The sequence below is a fragment of the Pipistrellus kuhlii genome, unplaced genomic scaffold, assembly GCF_014108245.1.
Source record: "Pipistrellus kuhlii isolate mPipKuh1 unplaced genomic scaffold, mPipKuh1.p scaffold_m20_p_3, whole genome shotgun sequence".
NCBI lineage: Eukaryota > Metazoa > Chordata > Mammalia > Chiroptera > Vespertilionidae > Pipistrellus > Pipistrellus kuhlii.
The window spans coordinates 95,457,650-95,482,879 of NW_023425529.1; the positions used below are offsets into that span (position 1 = coordinate 95,457,650).

The 25,230-nt window shown below is 41.7% G+C and overlaps 2 protein-coding genes, 1 long non-coding RNA gene and 1 pseudogene across 11 annotated transcripts in view; 2 read left to right on the forward strand and 2 right to left on the reverse strand.

Moving 5' to 3' along the window:
* Window positions 1–5,003, reverse strand: part of ATP6V1E1 (ATPase H+ transporting V1 subunit E1) — a 53,694-nt gene extending 48,691 nt beyond the window's left edge. For 2 of the 3 annotated variants that reach the window (XM_036455658.2, XM_036455656.2), the window contains exon 1: window positions 4,837–5,002. In XM_036455658.2, the coding sequence (XP_036311551.1) occupies window positions 4,837–4,869 (33 nt within the window). In that variant the 5' untranslated portion in view covers window positions 4,870–5,002. Of the gene's footprint in view, window positions 1–4,836 lie in introns of all 3 variants that reach the window. The other variant, XM_036455659.2, reaches the window with a different exon arrangement.
* On the forward strand, window positions 1,148–1,635 carry LOC118728793 (annotated as a pseudogene).
* Window positions 5,004–15,425: 10,422 nt separating the features above from the next.
* On the reverse strand, window positions 15,426–20,356 carry LOC123653238. The gene is made up of 3 exons (XR_006742913.1): window positions 20,112–20,356; window positions 19,763–19,842; window positions 15,426–15,582 (listed from the first exon to the last, which is right to left on the reverse strand). It is a non-coding gene; the product is annotated as an uncharacterized LOC123653238 (long non-coding RNA).
* A 17-nt stretch (window positions 20,357–20,373) lies between these two features.
* Window positions 20,374–25,230, forward strand: part of BCL2L13 (BCL2 like 13) — a 148,531-nt gene continuing 143,674 nt past the window's right edge. For 4 of the 7 annotated variants that reach the window (XM_036455631.2, XM_045588563.1, XM_045588564.1 and 1 more), the window contains exon 1: window positions 20,375–20,524. The gene's annotated coding sequence lies outside the window, so the exon portion shown is untranslated. Of the gene's footprint in view, window positions 20,525–20,777; window positions 20,880–22,120; window positions 22,241–25,230 lie in introns of those variants that run through there. The other 3 variants (XM_045588562.1, XM_036455634.2, XM_036455632.2) reach the window with 3 other exon arrangements.

Sequence of the window (25,230 nt, forward strand, 5' to 3'; positions counted from 1 at the left end):
CCGACCTAGTTGCTCTGGACTTGGCTGCTGCTGCTCTGGGCCTGGCCGCACCCGACACGGCTGCTCTGGGCCCGGCTGCTCTGGGCCCGGCCACTCCGGGCCTGGCCACTCCCAGCCTGGCAGCTGCTGCTCTGGGCCTGGCCGCACCAGACCCAGCTGCTCCGGGCCTGGCCGCTCCCAGCCTGGCAGCCGCTGCTCTGGGCCTGGCCGCACCAGACCCAGCTGCTCCGGGCCTGGCCGCTCCCAGCCTGGCAGCCGCTGCTCTGGGCCTGGCCGCTCCCAGCCTGGAAGCTGCTGCAGAGCTAAGTATTTCTAAAGAAAACATTAGATATTTCATTTTCATTGAAAATCAAAACTTTACAAACTGATATAAATGCTTAGGGAAACATATTATACTAGAGGCCCAGTGCATGAAATTAATGCGCAGGGTGGGGGTGGGGGGGTCCCCTAAGCCTGGCCTGCACCCTGCACCCTCTCGCAATCCAGGACCTCTGGAAGGATGTCCAATTGCCAGTCGCACATCCCTCTTGCAATCCAGGACTACTGGCTCCTAACCACTTGCCTGCCTGATTGCCCCTAACTGATCACCTGTCTATCTGATCACCCCTAACCGCCTCTGTCTCGGCCCCTGCCACGGCAGCTTCGTCCAGGAAGTCATTTGGCTGTCCAGTCTAATTAGCATGTTACACTTTTATCATTATTGATTTTACTTCTCTTTAACCTTGATGAGCATTTTGGTCTTACCATAACTATTTGAGAATGCCGTATTTTGACAAGTTGATGGGTTTTCCTCCCATGTGAAATAAAAACTATTAAATTAGTATTCAATTAAATTGATGTTTAGTCCCAAAAAATATATAAATTGGTCAAAAGATTATAGTGTGTGGCCCTGGCCAGGTAGCTCAGTTGGTTAGAGCATCTTCCAGATAGGCCAAAGTTGGAGATTCAATCCCTGTTCAGGACACAAGAATCAACCAATGAATGCAAACATAAGCAGAACAACAAATTGATGTCTATCCCCCCACCCCACCCTCTCTCTTTCTCTCTCTAAAATCAATGGGGGAAAAAAATGTTTTTAAGTAACATAATACTTGTAAAATTTCAAGGTTTAAAATATTCAGGTCTTTCTTTTCTGCTCTAGGCTCAAGTGGCTGCATTCGAAATGGGCAAGTTTATGAAACCCGGGAAGGTGGTACTGGTCCTAGCCGGATGCTACTCTGGATGCAAAGCCATCATCATAAAGAACACTGACAATGGCACCTCGGACCTACAGCCATGCTCTGGGGGCTGGAATGGACCATTACCCCAAAAAGTGACAGTTGCCATGGGCAAAAAGAAAATTGCCAAGAGGTCAAAGATCAAGTCTTTTGTGAAAGTTTATAACTACAATCACCTCATGCCCACAAGGTACTCTGTGGACAACCACTTGGACAAAACTGTTGTCAACAAGGACGTTTTCAGAGACCCTGCTCTAAAACGCAAGGCCAACGGGAGGCCAAAGTCAAGCCTGAAGAGAGGTACAAGACCGGCAAGAACAAATGGTTCTTCCAGAAGTGCGGTTTTAGATATTTTTTGTTTCTGTCATTAAAAATCCATAAAAATAATAATAATACAAAATAAGTAAATAAAATATTCAGGACACCTAATCCAGAGTTACATGTATAGAAAATCTCTGGGACCTTGCAAAAAGGATTAGCCCCCTATAAATCCATGTGTGTGGTTGTGGTGAGAATGGTAGTTCCTCCAGTTCAGTTTGAAGCCTCAGTGAACTCAGTCTGGAATTTTAAAAGTAATTTAACTAAATATGGTAATCAAATCAGATGTTTATAAATACTACAGGGCATATTTGGCCTCTGTGGGTGAAAACCCTGATTCAAACCTGATTATGTGCCTTTACCACTCAAGCTGAACTATTTGCTACCAAATCTGACAGCCTAAAGCAAAACAAACACTATTTTAACCCAGGTCAGAGAAGCCTGTTTACAGTCAACATGATCATATTTTCTCCTAAGAATTTCAACAAGAGAAACAGTCAATCCCTTAAGGACATTTAACTCCACCCCAAAGGCAGAAAAACCTGACCTTTAAAAAAATACTTTCTCAGAAACCGGTTTGGCTCAGTGGATAGAGCGACAGCCTGCGGACTGAAAGGTCCCAGGTTCGATTCTGGTCAAGGGCATGTACCTTGGTTGCAGGAACATCCCCAGTAGGGGGTGTGCAAGAGACAGCTGATCGATGATTCTCTCCCATAGATGTTTCTAACTCTCTCTCTCTCTCTCTTCCTCTCTGTAAAAAAAATCAATAAAATATATTTTTAAAAAATTATACAAGAAAATACATTTAAAAAAATACTTCTTCCAGCTAACCCAGTAATTTAATTTTTGCAGTCAGATAGATTCCTTTGAAAATCTGATGAAATAAAGGACCATACTCCCCAGACAAAAAAACAAATATACGTATACAAGTACTTATTTTAAAGACTTTTAATTAATTTTGAGAGAGAGGAAGGGAAAGAAAGAAAAACACCAGAGGAGATCAAGCATGCAACCCGGGCATGTGCCCAGATCAGGAATGGAACTGGCAACCTTTCGGTACATGGGGTGACGTCCAACCAATGGGCAACACTGGCCAGAGCAATACACAAGTATTTTATACAATGGGGAGGTAGTAAGGGAACCTAGAGTTTATTAAGCACTACTATGTGCTTAATTTTTGGCCTATTCACAGCTGAAAATACAGGAAACAAAACACACTGCCCTCCAGGAGCTTATATGTGCCAGAGGCAGGCAGATTTCTTCATTCTTTCAATTTTACAGAAAAAAAAAATGGTTTTGACCTAGATTCCAAGGAAATAAACGGCTTTACCTTTATATTTTTCCTATGAAAGCCTTAATCTTCAGTACATTATAACAAGGTAGGGAAGATAAAGGAACAAGAGTAAAAAGAGAAATAATACTATTGATGGGACTTCCTAAAGTATCTGGAGGGCATTGTACTTTTCCACTGTACCAAGTTTACCTACAATAAAAATTAAAGCAGCAGTGATAAATGTTCAAAAAGGTCGCTGTCCTGTAAGAATATTGAAAGATTTCTTGAAATTCTCCAGATATGCTATTTTTGTCACCCCTTTTTATTTAGTGATTAGCACAAGAACCACTAAAATGAAGAAATAATTCACTCTTCTTAGTGCATTAGTTAAAAATAAAATGCAAAGGTATTTTCAAGGAAATGGAAAAATCAAAGAAAAAGACATCGTATTGCTCATCTAAGAATATTCATAAGCCAGTGAGTAAGATTTAGTCAGGGAATTTTCCTACTACTTCAAAAAGAAGTAGTCTTAGTTCTCTAAATTATGCAGTGATTAAATTGCAGCCTTAAGCTTCCTTTTCTGAAAAAACCTATTGGCAATATGATTCTTAAATGCAAGGACCCTAATTTCAAAGGATCTATTGGCAGGACAAATGGAAGTTATTTTTTCTCTCTCATGTTATAGGCCTTTAGACACAATATTCTCCTGAGAGACTTTTGTACTCCTTACTGCCTACAAACTTGAAGGTATGGCTCATTAAAAAAAAACAACACTAAACCCTAGCCATTTTGATTAAGCGGATAGAGCATTGGCCAGTGGACTGAAGGGTCCTGGGTTCGATTCTGATCAAGGGCACATGCCCAGATTGTGGGGTTGATTCCCAGTATTGGGAGGGGGCAGTGTGCAGGAGGCAGCCAATCAATGATTCTCTCTCATCATTGATGTTTCTATCTCCCTCTTCCTCTGAAATCAATAAAAATATATTTAAAGTTAATTAATAAAACACTAAAGCTTTGGGGTGAGGGGCGTGGGTGGAGGTAGAAGAGAGCATAGAGGGGATAAATTATGATGGAAAAAATTAGTTTCCCACTTGCAAAACTAACATACATTCAAACAATGTTTCCCATAAAACCTTGACTCATCTACTTTATGCCAAACACTATTTAGGTGCTGGGGCTCATAAATATATATATATATATATATATATATATATATATATATATATATATACACACACACACACACACACACACACACATATATATATTTTTTTAAAGAGTTCTGCATTTGACAATTAAAAAAAATATTTCTATTTATTTCAGAGAGGAAAAGATAGAAACATCAGTGATCAGAGAGAATCATTGGTCAGCTGCCTCCTGCATACTCCACACTGGAGATAGAGCCCGCAACCTGGGCATGTTCTCTTAACTGGAATCAAACCCGGGACCCTTCAGTCAGCAGGCCAATACTCTTATCCACTGAGCCAAATCAGCCAGGGCTTGACAAACATTAATGTGCAGACTGATGGGAGATCAACCATACAATTCACTGTGACAGGAGACTCCTCCAAAATGAAAATTAACAGTTCATGAAAATGAATGAGCTCAAAAAAGTGGAAGCAAGTCTCTCCCCTCAGCACTTTGTTTCCGCGAATTGTAAACCCTTCCATCAGAGTTAAAAACCAAGTGAAAAGGTATTTTCAACCCTTGCATTCAATTTGCATTTCAACCCTTGTTTTCAACTCTCTGCACTATCAAGCACAGCAGATACGATGGTCAAATAGGGAGAGACGAAGCAAGACCCAAAGAGCGTTCGAGAAGGCGGCCCGCAAGATTCAAGCAGAAGTCCCGGTTTAGCCAGATTCCCTCCCGCAGACAAACCACCAGGACACCGGATCTTGGGGCAAAAGACCTTCCTTCGGCTTCTGGGCTGACAAGGCCGCGCCTTAAAAGAGCCGGGATCCAGACCATCACCCCGGGACCGGCTCCGCAACTTCGCGAGGCCCAGCCCCAGCCCCAGCCCCTCACCTGCTTTTGCACGTCAGCATCACTGAGGGCCATAGTGAAAGCGATGCCAGGCCGGTGGGCAGCTAGCTCGAGCTTAGGCCTGAAGGAGCTAGATGATGAAGAAGAGGGAAAAGAAAAGCCAGCGCAGGTTCCTTCTCCCTTTGTTTTATAATCCCAGGTTCCGGTTCCTGTCAAGTGACCGCGCAGCCTAGACACGTGAGCCTCCTCAGCCAGTAGGAAAAGAGCAGGCCTCCGAAAGTCCCACCCCGCCCCCCTCAGGGCTAAGCACTTGACCGGGGCGTGGCCTCTGCTCTTAACGTTTGCCATTAATTTTCCCCTGCTGTTTTCCTCAACAGTTTTCATATTAATAAAAGAGGGAAGATCAGAAATTCTGGCATCTGAAATTAGTGAAGCTGTGTGAATTTCTCCAGCCTTACAGCCCTTGCAGTTTTTTGTTTTAAGTTTAAATATTTTGCCCTTGCTGAAACCGGTTTGGCTCAGTGGGTAGAACGTTGGCCTGATTCCAATCAAGGGCATGTTGTACCTTGGTTGCGGGCACATCCCCAGTAGGGGGTGTGCAAGTGGCAGCTGATCGATGTTTCTCTCTCATCGATGTTTCTAACTCTCTATCCTTCTCTCTTCCTCTCTGTAAAATATCAATAAAATATTTAAATATATATATATATTTAGCCCTAGCCGGTTTTGCTCAGTGCATAGAGCATCCTTCTGTGGACTGAAGGGTCCCCTGGTTGATTCTGGTCAAGAGCACATGCCTGGGTTGCCAGCTCCATCCCCAGTGGGGGGCATGCAGGAAGCGGCCTATCAATTATTATCTCTCATCATTGATGTTTCCATCTCTTCCTCTCCCTTCCTCTCTGAAATAAAAAAATATATTAAATAAATTATTTAAAGTTCTTTTTTTTTTTAAACATTTTATTGATTTTTTACAGAGAGGAAGGGAGAGGGATAGAGAGTTAGAAACATCAATGAGAAACATGGGTCAACTGCCTCCTGCACGCCCCACAATGGGGACGTGCCTGCAACCAAGGTACCTGCCCTTGACCGGAATCAAACCTGGAAACTTTCAGTCCGCAGGCTGACGCTCTATCCACGGAGCCAAACCGGTTTTGGCTAAATATTATTTACAGGGAACTCATACAACTTAACAAAAGGATGATAAATAACCCAATCAAAAAATGGACAACAGCCCTAAATAGATACATTTCAAAAGAAGGCATAAGGAAGGCAAGAGACATGAAAACATGCTCAAAGTCACTAATTATCCAAGAGATGCAAATCAAAACGACAATGCGGTACCATCTCACACCAGTCAGAATGGCTATCAGCAACAAATCAACAAATGACAAGTGCTGCGGAGAATGAAAAAAAGGATCCCTCGTGCACTGATGGTGGGAATGCAGACTGGTGAAGCCACTATGGAGAACAGTATGGAGTTTCCTCAAAAAACTGAAAATGGAACTTCCATTTGACCCAGAGATCCCACTTCTAGGAATATATCCCAAGAAACTAGAAACACCAATCAGAAAGGATATATGCACCCCTATGTTCATTAACCAATATTGGTATATTAACTAATGTCAATAATTTATTTGGATTTCCTTAGTTTTAATCCAATTCTCTTTTCTGTTCCAAGATGCTACATTTTGTTTAGTTATGTCTCTTAAGTTTCCTTTTTACTGTGACAATTTCTCAACCTTTCCTTGTATTTAATGACCTTGGAAGTTTTGAGGGTACTAATTAGGTATATTATAGGATGCATCTCTACTGGAAATTTTCTCATGATTGATTGTGAGTTACAGGTTTTCGGTAGGAAAATCACAGATGTAAAATGCCATTTTTATCATGTCATATCAAGGATTCATGCTGTTAATATTTTTTATGACTTTCTTTTCTTTTTTGTTAATTCTCACCCAAGGACATTTTTTTCTATTGACTTTCTAGAGTAGGGGTGTCGAACTCAATCAGAGAAGGGGCCAAAATCTAAAATCCAGCCTAAATCGGGATTTGGCCCGCGGGCCTTGTGTTTGACACATGTGTTCTAGAGAGTGGAAGGGAGGGAGAGAGAGAGGAAAAAAAAAGAGAGATACATGGATTGGTTGCATCCCGCATGGCTAGGACCCATTTGGCAGTGGCCAGGGATTGAATTGCAACCAAGGTAACTGCCCTTGCCTAAGAATCAAACCTGAGACCCAAGATGAAACTTAAGATAATTGCCCAATTATAGGCTAATTTAAATGTTTGTGGGCCGATGATACCAACCACTGAACAACACCAGCCAGGGCTCCACATCATTTTTTACTGTTGGTGTTGACCTTGATGGCCTGGCTGATGTAGTTTTTGTCTGGTTTCTCCACTGTAAAGTTACACATGTACTCTTTACTGTACTCTTTAGAAGGAAGTACTAAGGTGTGAGGAGTGATGCTCCACATCCTTTAGGATGGAGTATCAACATAGTTTATTTCAAATTCTTCTGAATGGCTTTATGTCTTTTTTAACACTATTCCCAAAAACTACTTAGAGGGACTTATTCAGAAAATTAGGGCAGAAATTCCTCCAGTCTTGTTTGCTTCAAACTCCCATCCTCCCCCCCACCTCCCCCCCCACCCAGCTACAGAAGCAAAGACTTAAAAAAAAGTTATTTTTAGGATAGACTCCTAGTATAGACTTACGAGTTAAGGCTCATACATTCTTTTTTTAAAAAAATCCTCACTGATTATATGTTTTTTATTTGTGTGTGTGTGTGTGTGTGTGTGTGAGAGAGAGAGAGAGAGAGAGAGAGAGAGAGAGAGAGAGAGAGAGAGAGAAACATTAATCTATTGCCTCCTGCAACCATGCTCCAACTGGCAAGCGAACCCACAACCTGGGTAAGTGTATGTGCCCTGTCTGGGAATAGAATCCAACACCTTTTAGTGTACGGGACAACACTTCAACCAAGTCATACCTGCCAGGGCGCACACACATTTTTAAAAAATATGTTTTTATTAATATTTTTAGAGAGAGAGAAAGGGAGAGGGAGAGAGATAAAAACACTAATGATAAAGAAACATTAACATCAATTGTCTACCTCCTGCTGGGAATCGAGCTGAAACCAAGGCATATACCCTAATCGGGAATCAAATCGGTGACCTCTGGGAGCATGGGCCAATGCTCAACCACTAAGACACACTGGCCAGGGGCTCACACACAACTTTTTATTTTGAAGAAACTTCAAATACAGTAAGTTGTAACAATAGTACAATCAATTCCCTACAATTGTAAACATTTTTCTATATTTGCCTTATCACTTTTCATACACTGACAGTCCTCAACTTACAATAGCTAGACTTAATATTTTTTATTTTATTTTACGATAATGAGAAAGCAATATGCTTTCAGTAGAAACTGTTCTTCAGATTTTGAATTTTTATCTTTTCCCAGGCTAGTGATATGCAATACAACGCTGCGCACTGGCAGTGAGCCATAGCTCCCATTCAGTGCTGAGATCAGCAGGATAAACAATGCAGGGTGGAAAATGTCCAGTATGAGACCTGAGAAATCATTCGGTCTGACCCTACCGAGACAGTAGGGTTGAATTAATTAAATGACCAAATATAGCCGAGACCAGTTTGGCTCAATGGATAGAGCATCGGCTTGGGGACTGAAGTGTCCTAGGTTCGATTCCGGTCAAGGGCATGTACCTTGGTTGTGGGCATATCCCCAGTAGGGGGTGTGCAATAGGCTGATCAATGACTCTCTCTCATCTATATTTCTAACTCTCTATCTCTCTTCCTTCCTCTCTGTACAAAATCAATAAAATATATTTAAAAAAAAAGAGGCAGCTGATCGATGACTCTCATCGATGTTTCTAACTATCTTTCTCCCTTCCTCTGTACAAAATCAATAAAATATACTTTACAAATAATAAATAAATAAAATAAATGTTTGACCAAATATAATAGGCTAATTTTTAAGTTGATAATTTTATATGGTCCACAAATCCTATACAATATAAGCCCAGCGACTGAATGACAGAATAACCAGTCGCTATGAAGCACACTGACCAACCGAGGGGCAGATGCTCAACACAGGAGCTGCCCCCTGGTGGTCAGTGCACTCCCACAGTGGGATCTCTGCTTGGCTGACTGGGATGAGCAGTGACACCAAAGCAGGCGATCCCCGCTGGTCACGCCCCCCATCAGTGCACAAATCCCATGCACTGGGCCTTTAGTGATGTTATAAATATCCAAACGGCCCTTGGCAAAAAATTCCCCACCCCTGGGTAGGGACAACCCTTTAACCAACCAAACTATCTAGCCAGGTCCTGATAATGACATTTTTGAAAAGTACAAAACATTTGAAGAGGCCAGTTCTAGAAAATCCCTCAAGCCCTGGTTGGTTTGGCTCAGTGGATAGAGCCTTAGCCTGTGGACTGAAGGATCCATGTTTGATTCCTGGTCAGGACACAAGATCAGATTGTGGGCTCAGTACCCAGCAGGGAGCAGCCATGATTCTCTCTCATCATTGATGTTTCTATCTCTTCCTCTATGAAATCAATAAAAATATTTTTTAAAGAAAAATATCTCTCAATTTGTTTTTTTCTGACAATTTCCTCATAATTAAATTCAAGTTGTGCATTACAGAAAAACTACATGTGTAGTGTGTCCTCAGTGAAGCACCTGTTGATTTGTCCTTTTGATAGTAATGGTATACATTTAAAAAATATTTTTATTGATTTCAGAGAGGAAGTAAGAAAGAGATAGAAACATCAATGATGAGAGAGAATCATCGATTGGCTGCCTCCTGCATGCCCCTCACTAAGGGCTGAGGCAACAACCCGAGCTGTGCCTTAACCTGGAATTCATCTGTGACCTCCTGATTCATAGGTTGATGCTCAACCATTGAGCCACACTGGCCAGGCAATGGTCCACATGTTTAAAGCTAACAAATTATTTTCCAGCTCTACTAGAATATAATATATTTTTTAAAATATATATTTTATTGATTTTTCTTTTTATAGAGAGGAAGGGAGAAGGATTGAAAGCTAAAAACATTGATGAGAGAGAAACATTGATCAGCTGCCTCCTGCACACCTTGCACTGGGGATATGCCCACAACCAAGGTACATGCCCTTGACTGGAATCGAACCTGGTACCTTTCAGTCCTCATGTTGACGCTCTATCCACTGAGCCAAACCGGTTTTGGCTCTTTTTTCTTTTAATATATTTTTATTGATTTCAGAGAGGATGAGATAGAAACATCACTGATGAGAGTCATTAATTGGCTGCCTCCTGCATGTTCCCTACTGGGGATCAATCCTACAACTTGGGCATGTGCCCTTGACTGGAATCGAACCTGGTACCCTTTAGTTGGCAGGTTGATGCTCTATCTACTGAGCCTAACTGGCTAGGGCTGTAATGTTCTTTGTAGTGTATGACAGATTGGAACACATATTTGATAAAACCGTTAATATTTTATAAGAAAAATATTCGGCACAGGGAGGTAAAACTTTAGGGCAACAGAAATCCACTAAATTGACCTTCTCTTGTTCAGTATTCTAATGAGCTGAGCTAAACTAAATGATAGGTTTCTCTCATCTTGCTAGTTTTTGCATTAATGCCATCATTCTTCACAATCCCAGAGACAGATTTCCAGGGTTATGTCTCTTTCTGTCATCTCTAGGTCAGGATGAGGTGATACATATTCACTCTTTTGGATTACAATCCCTCCTCCCATTAATTTTTACAATATCCTGCAAATGACCGGTAGGGGAGTGAAAGCAGAAATCTAATGACATATGTATAATAATTTATTAAATTCATGTTTGGAACAGATAAAGCATTGTTCAGATCAATGTGCTTTTTAAAAATACTATGTGCTGATATCTATTTATTTATCATAACTTCAAGACATTAATAATAGAGAGAAATGCCCAGCTGGTGTCATTTAGTGGTTGAACACCAATCCATTAAGCAGGTCACTGGTTTCATTCCTGTTCAGGGCACATGGCCAGGTTGTGAGGTCACAACCTGGCCATGTGCCCTCAATCCCCAGTGTGGGTGTGCAGGAGGCAGCCAATCAATGATTTTCTCATCACTGATCTTTTTATTTCTCTCTCCCTCTCCCTTTCTCTCCAAAATCAATAAAAATATATTTAAAAAGACACAGAATAGTACCATGGATGGGGAAAAAAGGGCTGTATGTAAAGTAACCTCAGGAGGTGATCTGATCATAAATTCCTAACTGGGTAGAAAACAATATGTAGTCACACCCCAGGCATATACCTTCTTTAAAAAAAAATTTTTTTTATTGATTTTTACAGAGAGGAAGGGAGAGGGACAGAGAGTTAGAAACATCGATGAAAGAGAAACATTGATCAGCTGCCTCCTGCACTCCCCCTACTAGGGATGTGCCTGCAACCAAGGTACATGCCCTTGACCAGAATCAAACTTGGGACCTTTCAGTCCGCAGGCTAATGCTCTATCCACTGAGCCAAACCAGTTTGGGCTATATACCTTCTTTTTTTAATTTAATATTTTTATTGTTGACAGTATTACAAATATCTCCCATTCTTCCCCTCCTCCAGCCCCAACCCCTCCCTCAAGAGATGATTACCTTCTTGTTCATTTTTTAAAAATATATTTTATTGATTTTTTACAGAGAGGAAGAGAGAGGGATAGAGAGTTAGAAACATCGATGAGAGAGAATCATCGATCAGCTGCCTCTTGCACACCCTCTACTGGGGATGTGCCCTCAACCGTGGTACATGCCCTTGACCAGAACCTAACCCAAGACCTTTCAGTCCGCAGGCCGACACTCTTATCTGCTGAGCCAAACTGGTTTCGGCACCTTCTTGTTCATTGTTTCTGTGCATCCAGGTTAACCTACCTTTGAAACAAATTTCAAAGAGCAAATAATGTTAACCATCATGTAAACCAATCCCTACCTTGCTTTCTTCCACCATCAGGTAATCTTTTTTTATTCCCCCCTTAATTACAAATACATAAGAGAATCTGTAAAACTTTTACTCTCTGGAGCATGAAATTTTGCTCCCTGGTATATGTCATCACTTTGGCTCAAATAAGCTCGTAAAAATTCTCTACAAGTTTGTATGTTTTTTACATCAATCATACAAAGATTAATTCAAATACATATAATAATGTACCAAACACCCAGAATTGACAATTAATATTTGTCACATTTTCTTTAGACTTCATCTATACTAATAAAAGGGTAATATGCTAATTAGACCAGACATCCATCTGGACAAAACCACAATGGCAGCGGCCAAGGCAGAGACAGTTAGCAGCAACCAGGCTGGTAAGGGAGGGCAGTTAGGGACAATCAGGCAGGCATATACAGAGTGGTTAGGGGTAAAAAGGCTGGCAGGCAGGTGAGCAGTTAGGAGCCAGTGATCCTGGATTGCAAGAGAGATATCCCAGATTAGAGAGGTTGCGCTGGGCTTCTAGTTTTTAAAATAAAAGTTTTAGAGATATAGTTAACATCTCCTCCCCCAGATCAATTCTCTTCACAACTAGTTTCTGCAGTGTTTTGCTGTTTACAACTAGTTTCAGCTGTATTTTGCTGTCTGATAAGAATGTGATAAGTTTCACAGAGAGTCTCTGGAGTAAAAAAGTTATTGTTAGTAGATGCAAAAATTAACTATTGGTAGTTTCCTAAATCCAGTTTTCTTCTGCACTAGCTTAGGTCTTTTTTTTTTTTTTTTAAATATATTTTATTGATTTTTTTACAGAGAGGAAGGGAGAGAGATAGAAAGCTAGAAACATCGATGAGAGAGAAACATTGGTCAGCTGCCTCCTGCACACCCTCTACTGGGGATGTGCCTGCAACCAATGTACATGCCCTTGACCGGAATCGAACCTGGGACCCTTGAGTTCACAGGCCGATGCTCTATCCACTGAGCCAAACCAGTTTCGGCAGGTCTTGTGGAGAAACTTTATTAAAATAGCTTTACAGGTAAATTCAAAAGTCCCACTCCTAGATAAACCTATTTACCTATGGCTTCTCCAAAATCATTTATGTAAATTCCTGTCAGGTACATCACAGAAATGGTTTGCTAAATCATTATCTCATCCAAACTGAGGCTTCGGTCTGTGGTTTAATTAGAAATTGAGTTAGCAGAATAAACTTTTTTTCATTGTTTACTAGTATATGCCTTTATTACTTTTTCCTGGTGACATATTCTTTATTTTGATAAAATCTTTTAAAATCTATCTATTTATCTATCTATCCTGAGTGGCCAGATTATTATGATCTCTAAATGCATAATAATCTGCCCACTCAGTGTATTTTCTATATAATAAAAGGCTAATATGCAAATTGTCCCCTTGACCAGGAGTTCAACCAGCAGGTAGCCTGGCCAACCAACCATGTCCCCTCCCCCTGGCTGGCCGGACCCCACTCATGCATGACTTCATGCACTAGGCCTCTAAGAGATAGATGTGTGTGTGTGTGTGTGTGTGTGTGTGTGTGTGTGTGTGTGTATATATATATATATATATATATTTTTTTTTTTGTGGACCATAAGATGCTCCGGACCATAAGACGCACCAGTTTTTAGAGAAGGGAAATGAAGAAAAAAAGATTCTGAAACAAATAGTGTCCTAAAATATTTTATGTGCATTAAAACCCAACATCACAGTCATAAACACATGTAATCAACCCTGTAAAGTAAACAGCAGCATTTAGAACCATTTTAGAGCCGGGCAAGCACAGAGACCACACAGAGCCTGCAGCTCCCGTGCCACCGGTCTCTAGGCAGGTGTTCTCACTCTCCAGCCTCCGCAGCAGCTGCCGGCCACCCGTCGGGTCCCTGAGCAGCTCCGTTTCGGCCACAGACAGGTGGCCAAGGCAGGCCACTGTGGCAGCCACAGGTGTACGCGTGAATCTTGCCCAGGAGGGCGCACTGCTCCTGCTGACTGCTCAAGTTTCGCTACCGAAATCGCAGCTTTCCCATCAGCTACTGCAGGTGGTGCAAGTCCTCAAGGCCGTCTGCTTGCACCAGCGGGGCAGGCTGGCCGGCGCTGACCTGGGTCCCACACTCAAACACAAGACATCATGTGGTCCAACCGCATGCGGGTCTGTGCCAGAAGCCGCTCGAGCAGGGGCTTGCGGGCCAGGAGCCAGGAGGAGGCCAGGAGCAGCTCGCGCCTGCCCTGGGAGCCATCTTCCGTTAGCCGAGCTAGCACGCGCGGGGGGCAAACCTGGGCCAGCAGCGCCGCCTTCACCCAGCGGGCCTGGGCCTATGGGGTGGGCGCGATTAGATACTCTGGGGAGGGTGTCCGTGGAAGCGTGGTTTACCAGAAGGAGCGGGGCCAGTGATTAGTGGACGATGCCGAGTCCACCTGGGCGGAGCTGGAGAGTCGCGGCTTACCTGGAGCGCCAGGCGGAGGCGCTAGAATGCTGGCGCCCAAAGTTGCCCTGGAGTGAGGGAATCTCTGCTGCCATCTAGCGCTCAGTATCCTAGCAGTATGGAGCAAGCTTTCCTGTGCGCCTGCTGCCCACTGTGTCCCCAGCCCAGCTCAAATACTGTCCACTAAGAACCTAGCATCAAGCTCTAAAAATATTTTTTTTATTGATTTCATAGAAGAAGCGAGAGGGAGAGATAAAAACATCAATGATGAGAGAGAATAATTGATTGGCTGACTCCTGCATGCTCCGTTTTGAGGATGGAGCCTGCAACTTGAGCATGTGCCCAGACCTGGAATGAACTATGACCTCCTAGTTCATACATTGACCCACACAGGCACCGGGGTGAGTTTGTTTGCTGGGGAGGACACAGGGAGAGACTCAAAGTAAATGTAAATTATCTCTATCTTTGAAGAATGAGGAATGAATTTTACAAAGAAAACAAGTGGTAGAAAAAAGGAGTGAAACTCTAACTTAGGCTCTTGCATTTTTTTTGCTCCTTTCCAACCAATTTTCCTCACAGCATGGTTGAAAACATAGATGGCATCTAGCCCCAATTTATAATCTTCTAGTGGCTTCCATTTGCTCGTGTGGATTGTGTAACTGCTGCCTGAGCTGGTCCTACTTGTCTGACCTCATTATTCCTCTTCCCTTGTTCTGTTTTACTGGTTTCTTTTCAGTTCCTGAAAAACATCGAGCATTTCACCTGAGAAATTCTCTTTCTCTACTTATTCCTTAACTCTCTTTAGGTCTCAACTTAAAATATCCCTTCCTGGGAGAGAGTTTTTTTTTTTTTTTTTCCATAAACACCCTTTCATTTATTTTCTATTCCAGCCCCTTTTTTGTTAACTTCAGGACATGCCACAATTAAAACATTTTTCCCCTCTTATTGTTTTTTTTAAATCTTTTTTCCCCCCCAATAAAAATGTCAGTTTTACAACAAGGACCATGTCTGACTACTCATCATTGTTTTTGTCAGCATCCAGCACATTGTTTGGTACATAGTAGGAGTTTAATAAATAATTGATGAAATTAGAATAAAATGCATCTCATGCTTATTTTTTTATTTTTATTTTTAAATATATTTTATTGAGTTTTTACAGAGAGGAAGAGAGAGAGGGATAGAGAGTTAGAAACATCAATCAGCTGCCTCTTGCACACCCCCTACTGGGGATTTGCCCGCAACCAAGGTACATGCCCTTGACTGGAATCGAACCCGGGACCCTTCAGACCGCAGGCCGACGCTCTATCCACTGAGCCAAACCGGTTTCAGCTGCATCTCATGTTTAGAATTTATAATCACATTTGGCTGAGGCTAGCACTCTGCATCATTCATAAGACCTGTAAAAACAAAACAAAACAACCCCACACACTGATGTAATGAAAATAAAATAATTTCTATAAAAGACTATCTTATTTCACATCATCTGCTGAAAAATCTATCCCTTTCCCCACTGAATTGCCTTGACACCTCTGTCCTGACCAGTTTTGCTCAGTTATGAGAGTGTCAGCCTGCACACTGAAGAGTTTCGGATTCAATTCCCCATCAATGGCACATAACTGGGTGTCAGGTTTGACCTCTAGCCCCAGTCAGGGGTCTGTGTAGGAGGCAACCAATTGATATATCTCTCACATCAATGTTTCTTTTTCTCTCCCTCTTCCTTTCCACTCTCTCTAAAAAAAATCAACGGAAAAAAATATTCTCAGGTGAGGATTAACAACAATAACAACAACAAAATCAATTACTATTCTGACTTTCTATTTTGTTCCATTCACCTATATGCTATCTCTATGACAGTCATTCAAAAATAAAAAATAAATATTAAAAAAATAAGGAAGGTAAGCAACCCAAAAGAAATAAATATAATCTTTTGACATAACTACCCAGAATTATTTCATGTTATTTTGGGGAGAGAAATTTACATATAATAAACTGCATAGTACTAAAAAGTACAAGTAGATGAGTTTTGATATCTGTGTGATTACCACCCCAAACAAGATACTGAATATTTCCATCACCCAGAAAGAAAGTTCTTTTCCTGTCAATCCCACACCTCCTACCTCCAGGGAACAGTGTGCTGATTTCTATAACCTTTGATGAACTTAGCTTGTTCCTGAAATTTATATAAACAGGAACACACAGCATGTACATTTTTTTCTCTGACTTCTTTCATTCAAAAAAAAAAAATATATATAGATATAGATATAGATATATAGATTGATTTCAGAGAGGAAAGAGAGGAGAGATAAAAACATCAATGCTGAGAGAGAATAATTGATCGGCTGCCTCCTGCACGCCCCCTCCTGGGGATTGAGCCCTAAATCCAGGCATTTGCCCTTGGCAGGAATTGAACCTGGGACCTTCAGGCTGCAGGCTCTATCCACTGAGCCAAACCAGCTAGGGCAGTGATTGGCAAACTCATTAGTCAACAGAGCCAAATATCAACAGTACAACAATTGAATTTCTTTTGAGAGCTGAAAACTGACTTCTGCGCATGGGCCACGAAGTTTCAATCGCACTGTATGTGCGTGCCCGCACGTGGTATTTTGTGAAGAGCCACACTCAAGAAGCCAAAGAGCCATAAGTGGCTTGAGAGGTGCAGTTTGCTGACCACTGGGCTAGGGCAATACAATGTTTTTAAAAAATATATGTTTTTATTGATTGAGAAAGATAGAAACAGCAATGAGAGATCAGCTGCCTCAAGCACACCCACTATGGGGGATCGAGCCTGCAACTTGGGCATGTGCCCTGACCAGGAATCAAACCAGTGACCTCTTTGTGCATGGGTCAATGTCACATGGGCTGGACCACTACAGTATTTTTGAGATTAATTTGTATTTCATCATATAACTCATTTATTTTGTGTATGCTGTGTAATTTCCATTATATGAATAGACTTCAAAAAGTTGTTATTAAAAGACTAGGAGACAACCTGCTGGTTTCACTCAGTGATTGAGCATCGACCTATGAACCAGGAGGGCAAGGTTTGATTTCCGGTCAGGGCACATGCCAGGGTTGCTGGGTTGATCTCCAGTAAGGGGCATATTAGAGGCCGATCAATGCTTTTCTGTTATCATTGATGTTTCTATCTCTATCTCCCTTCTTCTCTGAAACCAATAAAAAAATATTTTAGCCCTAACTGGTTTGGCTTAGTGGATAGAGCATCGGCCTGCAGACTGAAGGGCCCAGGGTTTGATTCTGGTCGAGGGCAATGCCCAAGTTTCGGGCTTGATCTCCAGTACCTCAATGACTCTCTCTTATCATTGCCGTTTCTGTCTCCCTCTCCTTCTCCCTTCCTCTCTGGAATCAATAAAAATATATTTAAAATATTTTTAAAAATGAGACTAAGACACAAATAGAAGATGTAATAACCAAATGTAATGCATGATCCTGGTATTAAAAAAGAAACAAAAACCACAAATCCATTACTTCAACAACTGTGAAAATTTAAACATGCACTCATTATTAGGTATTAGGGAATTTTGATAGTTTTCTTAGCTTACTAAACCTCGTCTGTCCAATTTCTATATTAATGGCACCATTGTTTTCTCAGTCACTCACGCTAAATTCTTTTTTTAAAAAAAGATATAATTTATTGATTTTTTACAGAGAGGAAGGGAGAGGGATAGAGTTAGAAATATTGATGAGAGAAACATCAATCAGCTGCCTCCTTCACACCCCCTATTGGTGATGTGCCCAATACCAAGGTACATGCCCTTGACCGGAATCGAACCCGGGACCTTTTGGTCCGTAGGCCAATGCTCTGTCCACTGGGCCAAACCGGTTCAGGTACTTAATTCTTTAAATTTTTATTTTTTATTTTATTGAGAGAGGACTTTGATTTGTTGTTGCACTTATTTATTCATTCATTGGTTGCTTCTTGTAGTACCCTGACTGGAGATTGAACTCACAAACTTGGCATATGTGGACAACATGCTAACCAACTGAGTCACCTGGCCCAGGGCCTCAGGCTTAGTTCTTATGATGCCAACTCCAACCTTTATTTAAAAAAATTTTTTTTTTTTTTTTTTTTTTAATCCCCATTCACTCTCATGATGTTAATGGAGAATGAAGAGTTAGACCTTGGTTCTTGAGTTTGGCTAAGAAAGAATTCTGTGTCAAGGACTGTAATGCAAGAAGTTTATTTAGAAAGTCACAGAGGTAGAAGAAGTGAGCCAGCTGTCCTGCATGTACTCAGGAAACATATTACAGATGTTTCTATATCTCCCTTCTTCACTCTCCAATATAACCCTGGCCGGATTGGCTCAGTGGTTGGTTAGAGAGTCAACTGGTGGACCGAAGGGTCTTGGGTTTGATTCTTGACCCAAGGTACCTACCTCAGTGGCAGGTTCAACCTCTGGTCCCAGCAGGGGTGTGAGTGGGAGGCAACCAATCGATGTGACTCTCTCACATCAATGTTTCTCTCTCTTCCCTTCCTCTCCCTCCCTCCCAGTCTCTCTAAAAAACCAATGGAAAAAATATCCTTGGGTATTAAAAAAATAAGTTTCAGATGCAAATAGGGCCTTGTGGCTTAGGAAAAAGTAAAAAACACATGCCTAAGGAAAGGACAGGGGTGGGGGGAGGAGAGGGAAGCACAGGTATGCAGTTGAGAGAGAAAGAGAGAGATAGAGAGAGATAGAGAGAGAGAGGGAGAGAATTCACTGGTCCTTTGTCTTAAGAGTTTTTATCAGTTCTCTAAAGGTAGAAACTCAGTGGAGGATCTCAATAGAAATATTCATCAGCTTTCCAAGTATATCTTTTCAGGGTCTCCACTGGCCAGCTGCACTAGTGGAGGGGGTCATTAGTTTTTGCATCTGGTCCTGATGTAGACCATGACCTTGCTTCATCTGGTTTTGCTGCTTTTCTGGGCTAGGAGATGAAACACAACTGAGGCCTAGATGTTATCTCTAGTTTGACCAAAACTGTTGTGGTCACAAGACCAACAGACTCTTCTTGTTCTGAGGACTTAATGCTTAAGAGAGTAGCTATTCTCCACTCCTTGTTCCTCCTCTAATGGGAGAATGATTAGCAATATGAAAGGTCAAGGGGTCTAAACCACATGACTAGGAGGAAATACCACCTTAGAAGAGAGGTCCTACTCTATGATAGTTGTTTTCTCTAGTTTTGCCTGTTGCTAGGTCCTGGACTTTCAGCTCTGGTGACATTCTGTACCTGGCCTATGGTTCCTGTACTGCTCATGCCTTTTTAACTGCTCACTCTATCAATATCAATTCAGGTTCTTATCACTTTTTCCTCTATAGCTTAATTGAATTATGGATGCCATACAATTCGCCTATTCAAGTATATTCACGGAGTTGTGCAACCATCAACCAAAAAAGAAATTGGTATCCATTAGCAATCACTCTTCATCAGGCTTTTATTGCTGCTGATCTGACTCCTAGCAACAGCCTTATAACTCATTTTTAACACTTCCCTTTTTCCAATTTATCTCATGTACATTACAAGCCAATTGATTTCCTTAAAGGACGGTTTACATATTATACTCTCTCCACTAGATACCTTCAGTGACTCCCGCAAAGGTGCTGAGTTCAAGTATACATCCATTAAAACACATTCTATTCCAGGTCCAGTGCTAGGTCCTGTGAACAAGATGGATTACCACTGAAGATCCCTTTATCTCCACAGTGCCTCTACTCATGCAGGGCCCTCTACCTAGAATGACCATTTTATCTCCACCCCCACATCCCCCCATCCCCGAAATTTCCCCCAACTTTCAAGTTCCCTCTTCTCCCCAAACTGACTGCGAACTTCCTGGAACTTCTCTATCACGCTTGCTTGCATATACTAAAAGCTCAATATTTGCTTTTGGATACAGAACATGTTCTGTGGACGCAGCTACGCTCCTTACCCTGGGAATCGCTAGCCTCTCTCACAGCACATCTGTACACTACCTCCCTTTCTCCGGTAATCCACTTCTACACCAACCCCAGGAACCACAGGTTTGAGCCGCTCTGGGAAGAGAGGGCTAGGAGAGGTCAGTTCTTCCGGGTCACATCTGCGCAAAGAGACCTCCAGGCCTCTATGTCTCGTACTTCCGCTGGAGAAAAGAGAGCCGCCCCTTTCGGCGCACCCCGGCGCCCCCAGCCCGCGCGACGCCGGCGGTGACGGAAGCACGCCGGGTGACCTAGCCTCCTACAGGGCGGCAGCGGTAGGCTAGGGCAGCGGGTCGAAGCAACCACCATCGTCCCTGGAGCACTCTGTTGGGAACAACTGCCGCCGCCGCCTCTTCTTTCATTTCTTCTGGGTCAGGGACCGTGTCAGGTGAGGGGCTTGGGGTTCCGGGCAGGCGGACTAGTCCTCACCCAGCTTCTCTGGCGGTTTTCGCCGTGTGGGAAGGTGTCCAGAGCCTGTGCCGAACCACCGACTCCGCGCCTGAGTGTCTGACTGTGACCGTGACTGTGCAAGTGTGCGCGTGTCCCAGCTCCTCTGGGGCGTTCTGGAAGCTGAAAGGGCTCATTTCAGTGTAACTGTACCTACCTGTCCGCCGCGAACGCTCGTGGAGCGGGGCTTTCTGAGTATGGTGCGGGAGGCGAAGGAAGTCGGCTCTTGCTGTGTACCCTCACACAAATCCGGCTCCATTTTTAGAACAAGGCTGGGGAATGTGGACATCTTTTGGGTGAGGAAGAGTTTTTTTTCTTGTGATTTGTTTAGAATGATTATAGATTAGCTCTGCCAATTCTGGTAGTTTCTGGTGTTAGAATTTTTCAAATTCTTTCATTGGTATCCTGACACCATTATTATTATTATTATTACTATTATTATTATTAATTAATATTTCAGAAAACCTTCCTTATCCTTAGAGGCAATACAACTCACAGTGTGTCGTTTCTACCCGTGATTTAAAAAATATTTATTTTTATTGATTTTTTACAGAGAGGAAGAGAGAGGGATAGAGAGTTAGAAACATTGATGAGAGAATCATCCACCAGATGCCTCTTGCACACCCCCTACACTCCCTACTGGGGATGCACCCGCAACCAAGGTACATGCCCTTGACCGGAATCGAACCCAGGACCTTTCAGTCGCAGGCCGACGCTCTATCCACTGAGCCAAACAGGTTTTGGCTCTACCTGTGATTTTTATCCTTTCACCATTCCATGGAGACCCCCAATTTTTTTCCCCCTTCATAACCAACTATGAAGGAAAACGGCTAGACTTTCTGAGTTGAGGCTTTACCCTAGGGTGAAAATTGGACGGATTTGGAACCTGTTCGCAGGTTCATTTATTCAAAATAGATCTCACTGTGTTTATTTAGAAGTTTTAAACTGATAGCATCCCCTTTTATATTATATAAAGTAAAACAGACAGAAAAGTCTTTTTGCCAAATTGTCAGTAAGATTTCCCCTGGAGGTTTGCGGTAAACCAGAATGTTGGTCTCTGCCCTGACTTGTGTGACCTTGGATGAGTTGCCATACCCTTATAATACCTTTTTTTTTTTTTATCTCCCAGAAAATTAAGCAAATGTTTGTATAGGTAGTGAATTGTTTCTACTTAATATACACAGTTAGCTACATATACAGTGCACATTTATACCTGCAAATTGTAAATGTTCATACCATTATTTTATTTTTTAAACATATTTTATTGCTTTTTTACAGAGAGAAAGGGAGAGAGATAGTCAAAAACATAGATAAGAGAGAAACATCTATCAGCTGCCTCCCTCCCACTGTCTACTGGGGATGTGCCTGTAATCAAGGTACATGCCCTTGACCGGAATCAAATCTGAGACCTTTCAGTCCGCAGACTGGCGCTCTGTCCACTGAGCCAAACCAGTTTCGGCTAGTCATACCATTATGAAAAATGTTTTGTTTTGTCTTGTTAATCCTCATCTGAGGTATTTTTTACATTCATTTTTAGAAGAGTGGAAGAGAGAAAAGGAGAGGAGAGGAGGGAAGAGGAGGAGAGGAGAAGAAAGAGGAAATTGATTGCCTCCAGCACAGGCTCTGACTGGGGTCGGGGATGGGACCTGCAACCCAGGTATGTGCCCTTGACGGAATCAAACCCGAAACCCTTCAGTGCTTGGGCCAATGCTCCTACCACAGATTCATCAGCCCGGGCGTGACATAGTCTTCATTTAATGATAGGCTACTAAGAATTTTTTTTTTAACTCTGACTAATCAGGTACTATTCTCAGTCACCCCTCTTCCCAAAGACTTCTTTTCTTTTAACATATTTTATTAATTTTTTACAGAGAGGGATAGAGAGTTAGAAACGTGGATGAGAGAGAAACATCGCTGCCTCCTGCACACTCCCTACTGGGGATGTGCCTGCAACCGAGGTACATGCCCTTGACTGGAATCAACCCTGGGACCCTCAAGTCCACAGGCGCGCTCTGTCCAGTTCGGGCAAGACTTATTTTCTTATGGAGGATTATACGCAATAGTTGAGTTCAGTGAAAGGATATGTAAGGTTGAGTCCAACTAGATTAGTAAAGAAAAGATGTACTCACTACCACATCAGTTAATGAAGATTTACTTAATAAAATAAGTAAGCTTTGAGGACAAATGATTTACAATAATAATAATCATTGTTTTATTTATTTATTTAAACTTTAAATATTGTTGAGAGTATTACAGATGTTCCTCTTAGGGGTATCGAACTCAATCAGAGAAGGGGCCAAAATCTAAAATCCAGCCTAAATCGCGGGCCGAATGGTTTACTGAACAGTCATAAACTGTCATTGTGATGGAAACGCAGCGGAGTGCAGTGATGACAGCGCGGTGCGGGCCACATTGCAAGGCCTGGCGGGATGGATTTGGCCCGAGGGCCTTGTGTTTGACACATGTGCTCTCTCTCTCTCTCTCTATATATATATATATAGATAGATAGATAGATATAGATATATTATTGATTTTGTACAGAGAGAAAGGGAGAGAGATACAGAGTTAGAAACATCAATGAGAGAGAGTCATCGATCAGCTGCCTCTTGCACATCCCCTACCGGGGATATGCCTGCAACCAAGGTACATGCCCTTGACCGGAATCGAACCCGAGACCCTTCAGTCCCCAAGCCGACGCTCTATCCATTGAGCCAAACAGGTTTCGGCAGATGTTCCTCTTTTTCCACCCATTGCCCCCTTCACCTGGTTTCCAACCTACCCCACGCCTTCAACACCCTACTGTCTGTATCCATTGGTAAAATCTTTGGTTAATCTCTTTCTGCTCCCCATTCACCTTTCCCAACTCACCTTTCATCTGAGATTCGTCAGTCTGTTCCATGCTTCCATGCTTCTGATTCTATTTTATTCACCAGTTTATTTTGTTCATTAGATTTCTTGCTCGTTTATTTTGATTTTTAGATCCACTTGTTGATAGATATGTATATATTGCCATTTTATTCATATTTTTTATTTCTTCTTCCTCTTAAAGGATACCCTTCAACTTTTTATGTAATATTAGATTGGTTGTGATGAACTCCTTTAGTTTTTTCTCGTTTGAGAAGCTCTTTATCTGATCCTCAATTCTAAATGAGAGCTTTGCTCAGTAGAGTAATCTTAGTTGTAGGTTCTTTTCTCTTCTCTTCTCTTCTCTTCTCTTCTCTTCTCTTCTCTTCTCTTCTCTTCTCTTCTCTTCTCTTCTCTTCTCTTCTCTTCTCTTTTCTTTCTTCTCTCCTCTCCTCCCCTTCCCTCCCCTCCTCTCCCCTCTTCTACTCTTTTCAATATATTCATCACTTTGAATATTTATTGCTACTCCCTTCTGACCTGCAAAGTGTTTATTGACAAATCAGCTGACATTCCCATGGGAGCTCCCTTGTAGGTAACTAATTGCTTTTCTTTCTTCTTTTTTTTTTAAAAAAATATATATTTTATTAATTTTCCACAGAGAGGAAGGAAGAGGGATAGAGAGCTAGAAATGTCGATGAGAGAGAAACATCGACCAGCTGCCTCCTGCACACCCCCTGCCGGGGATGTGCCCGCAATCAATGTATATGCCCTTGACCGGAATTGAACCCGGGACCCTTCAGTCTGCAGACTGACGCTCTATCCACTGAGCCAAACTGGTTTCGGCACTAATTGCTTTTCTCTTGCTGCTTTTAAAATTCTCTCTGTCTTTAACCCTTGGCAATTTAATTATGATATATCTTGGTGTGGGCCTTTTGTTTGGGACTCTTTGTGCTTCCTGGACTTGTAAGTCTATTTTTTTCACCAAGTAGGGCAAGTTTTCTGTTATTTCTTCAAATAGGTTTTCAGTATTTTGCTTTCATCTCCTTCTGGCAACTTTCATAATGCAAATGTTGGTGTGCTTGAAGTTGTCACAGAGGCACCTTACACTATTTTCATATTTTTTATATTTTTAAAATATATTTTATTGATTTTTTTTACAGAGAGGAAGGGAGAGGGAGGGAGAGTTAGAAACATCAATGAGAGAGAAACATCGATCAGCTGCCCCCTACTGGGGATGTGCCTGCAACTAAGGTACATGCCTTTGATTGGAATTGAACCTGGCCAATGCTCTATCCACTGAGCCAAACTGGTCAGGGTTATTTTCATATTTTTTAATTCTTTTTTCTTTTTGCTCTTCTAATTTGTGTTTTTTGCTTCCTCATATTCCAAATCATTGATTTGATTTTTGGAATCTTCTACTCTACTGTTGAAACACTGTAAATTATGAGAAAAAAAGTATATATATATATATATATATATATATATATATATATATATATATTTATTGATTTTTTACAGAGAGGAAGGGAGAGGGATAGAGAGAGAAACATTATAATAAATTGTTCTTTATTTCAGTTAGTGTATGCTTAATTTCTGACTGGTTCTTTTTCATGTCTTTGACTTTCTCACTAAGATCCTTGTAAATCTCATGAAGATCCTGGAGTAATTTTATAGCCATGGTTTTGAACTCTGTATCCAGAACTATGTTTGCTTTCATTTTTTTTCATTTGTGACATGTTCCTTTGTCTCTGCATTTTGGCTGCTTTCCTGTGTTTGTTTCTATGTCTCCTGGAATTGGTAGAG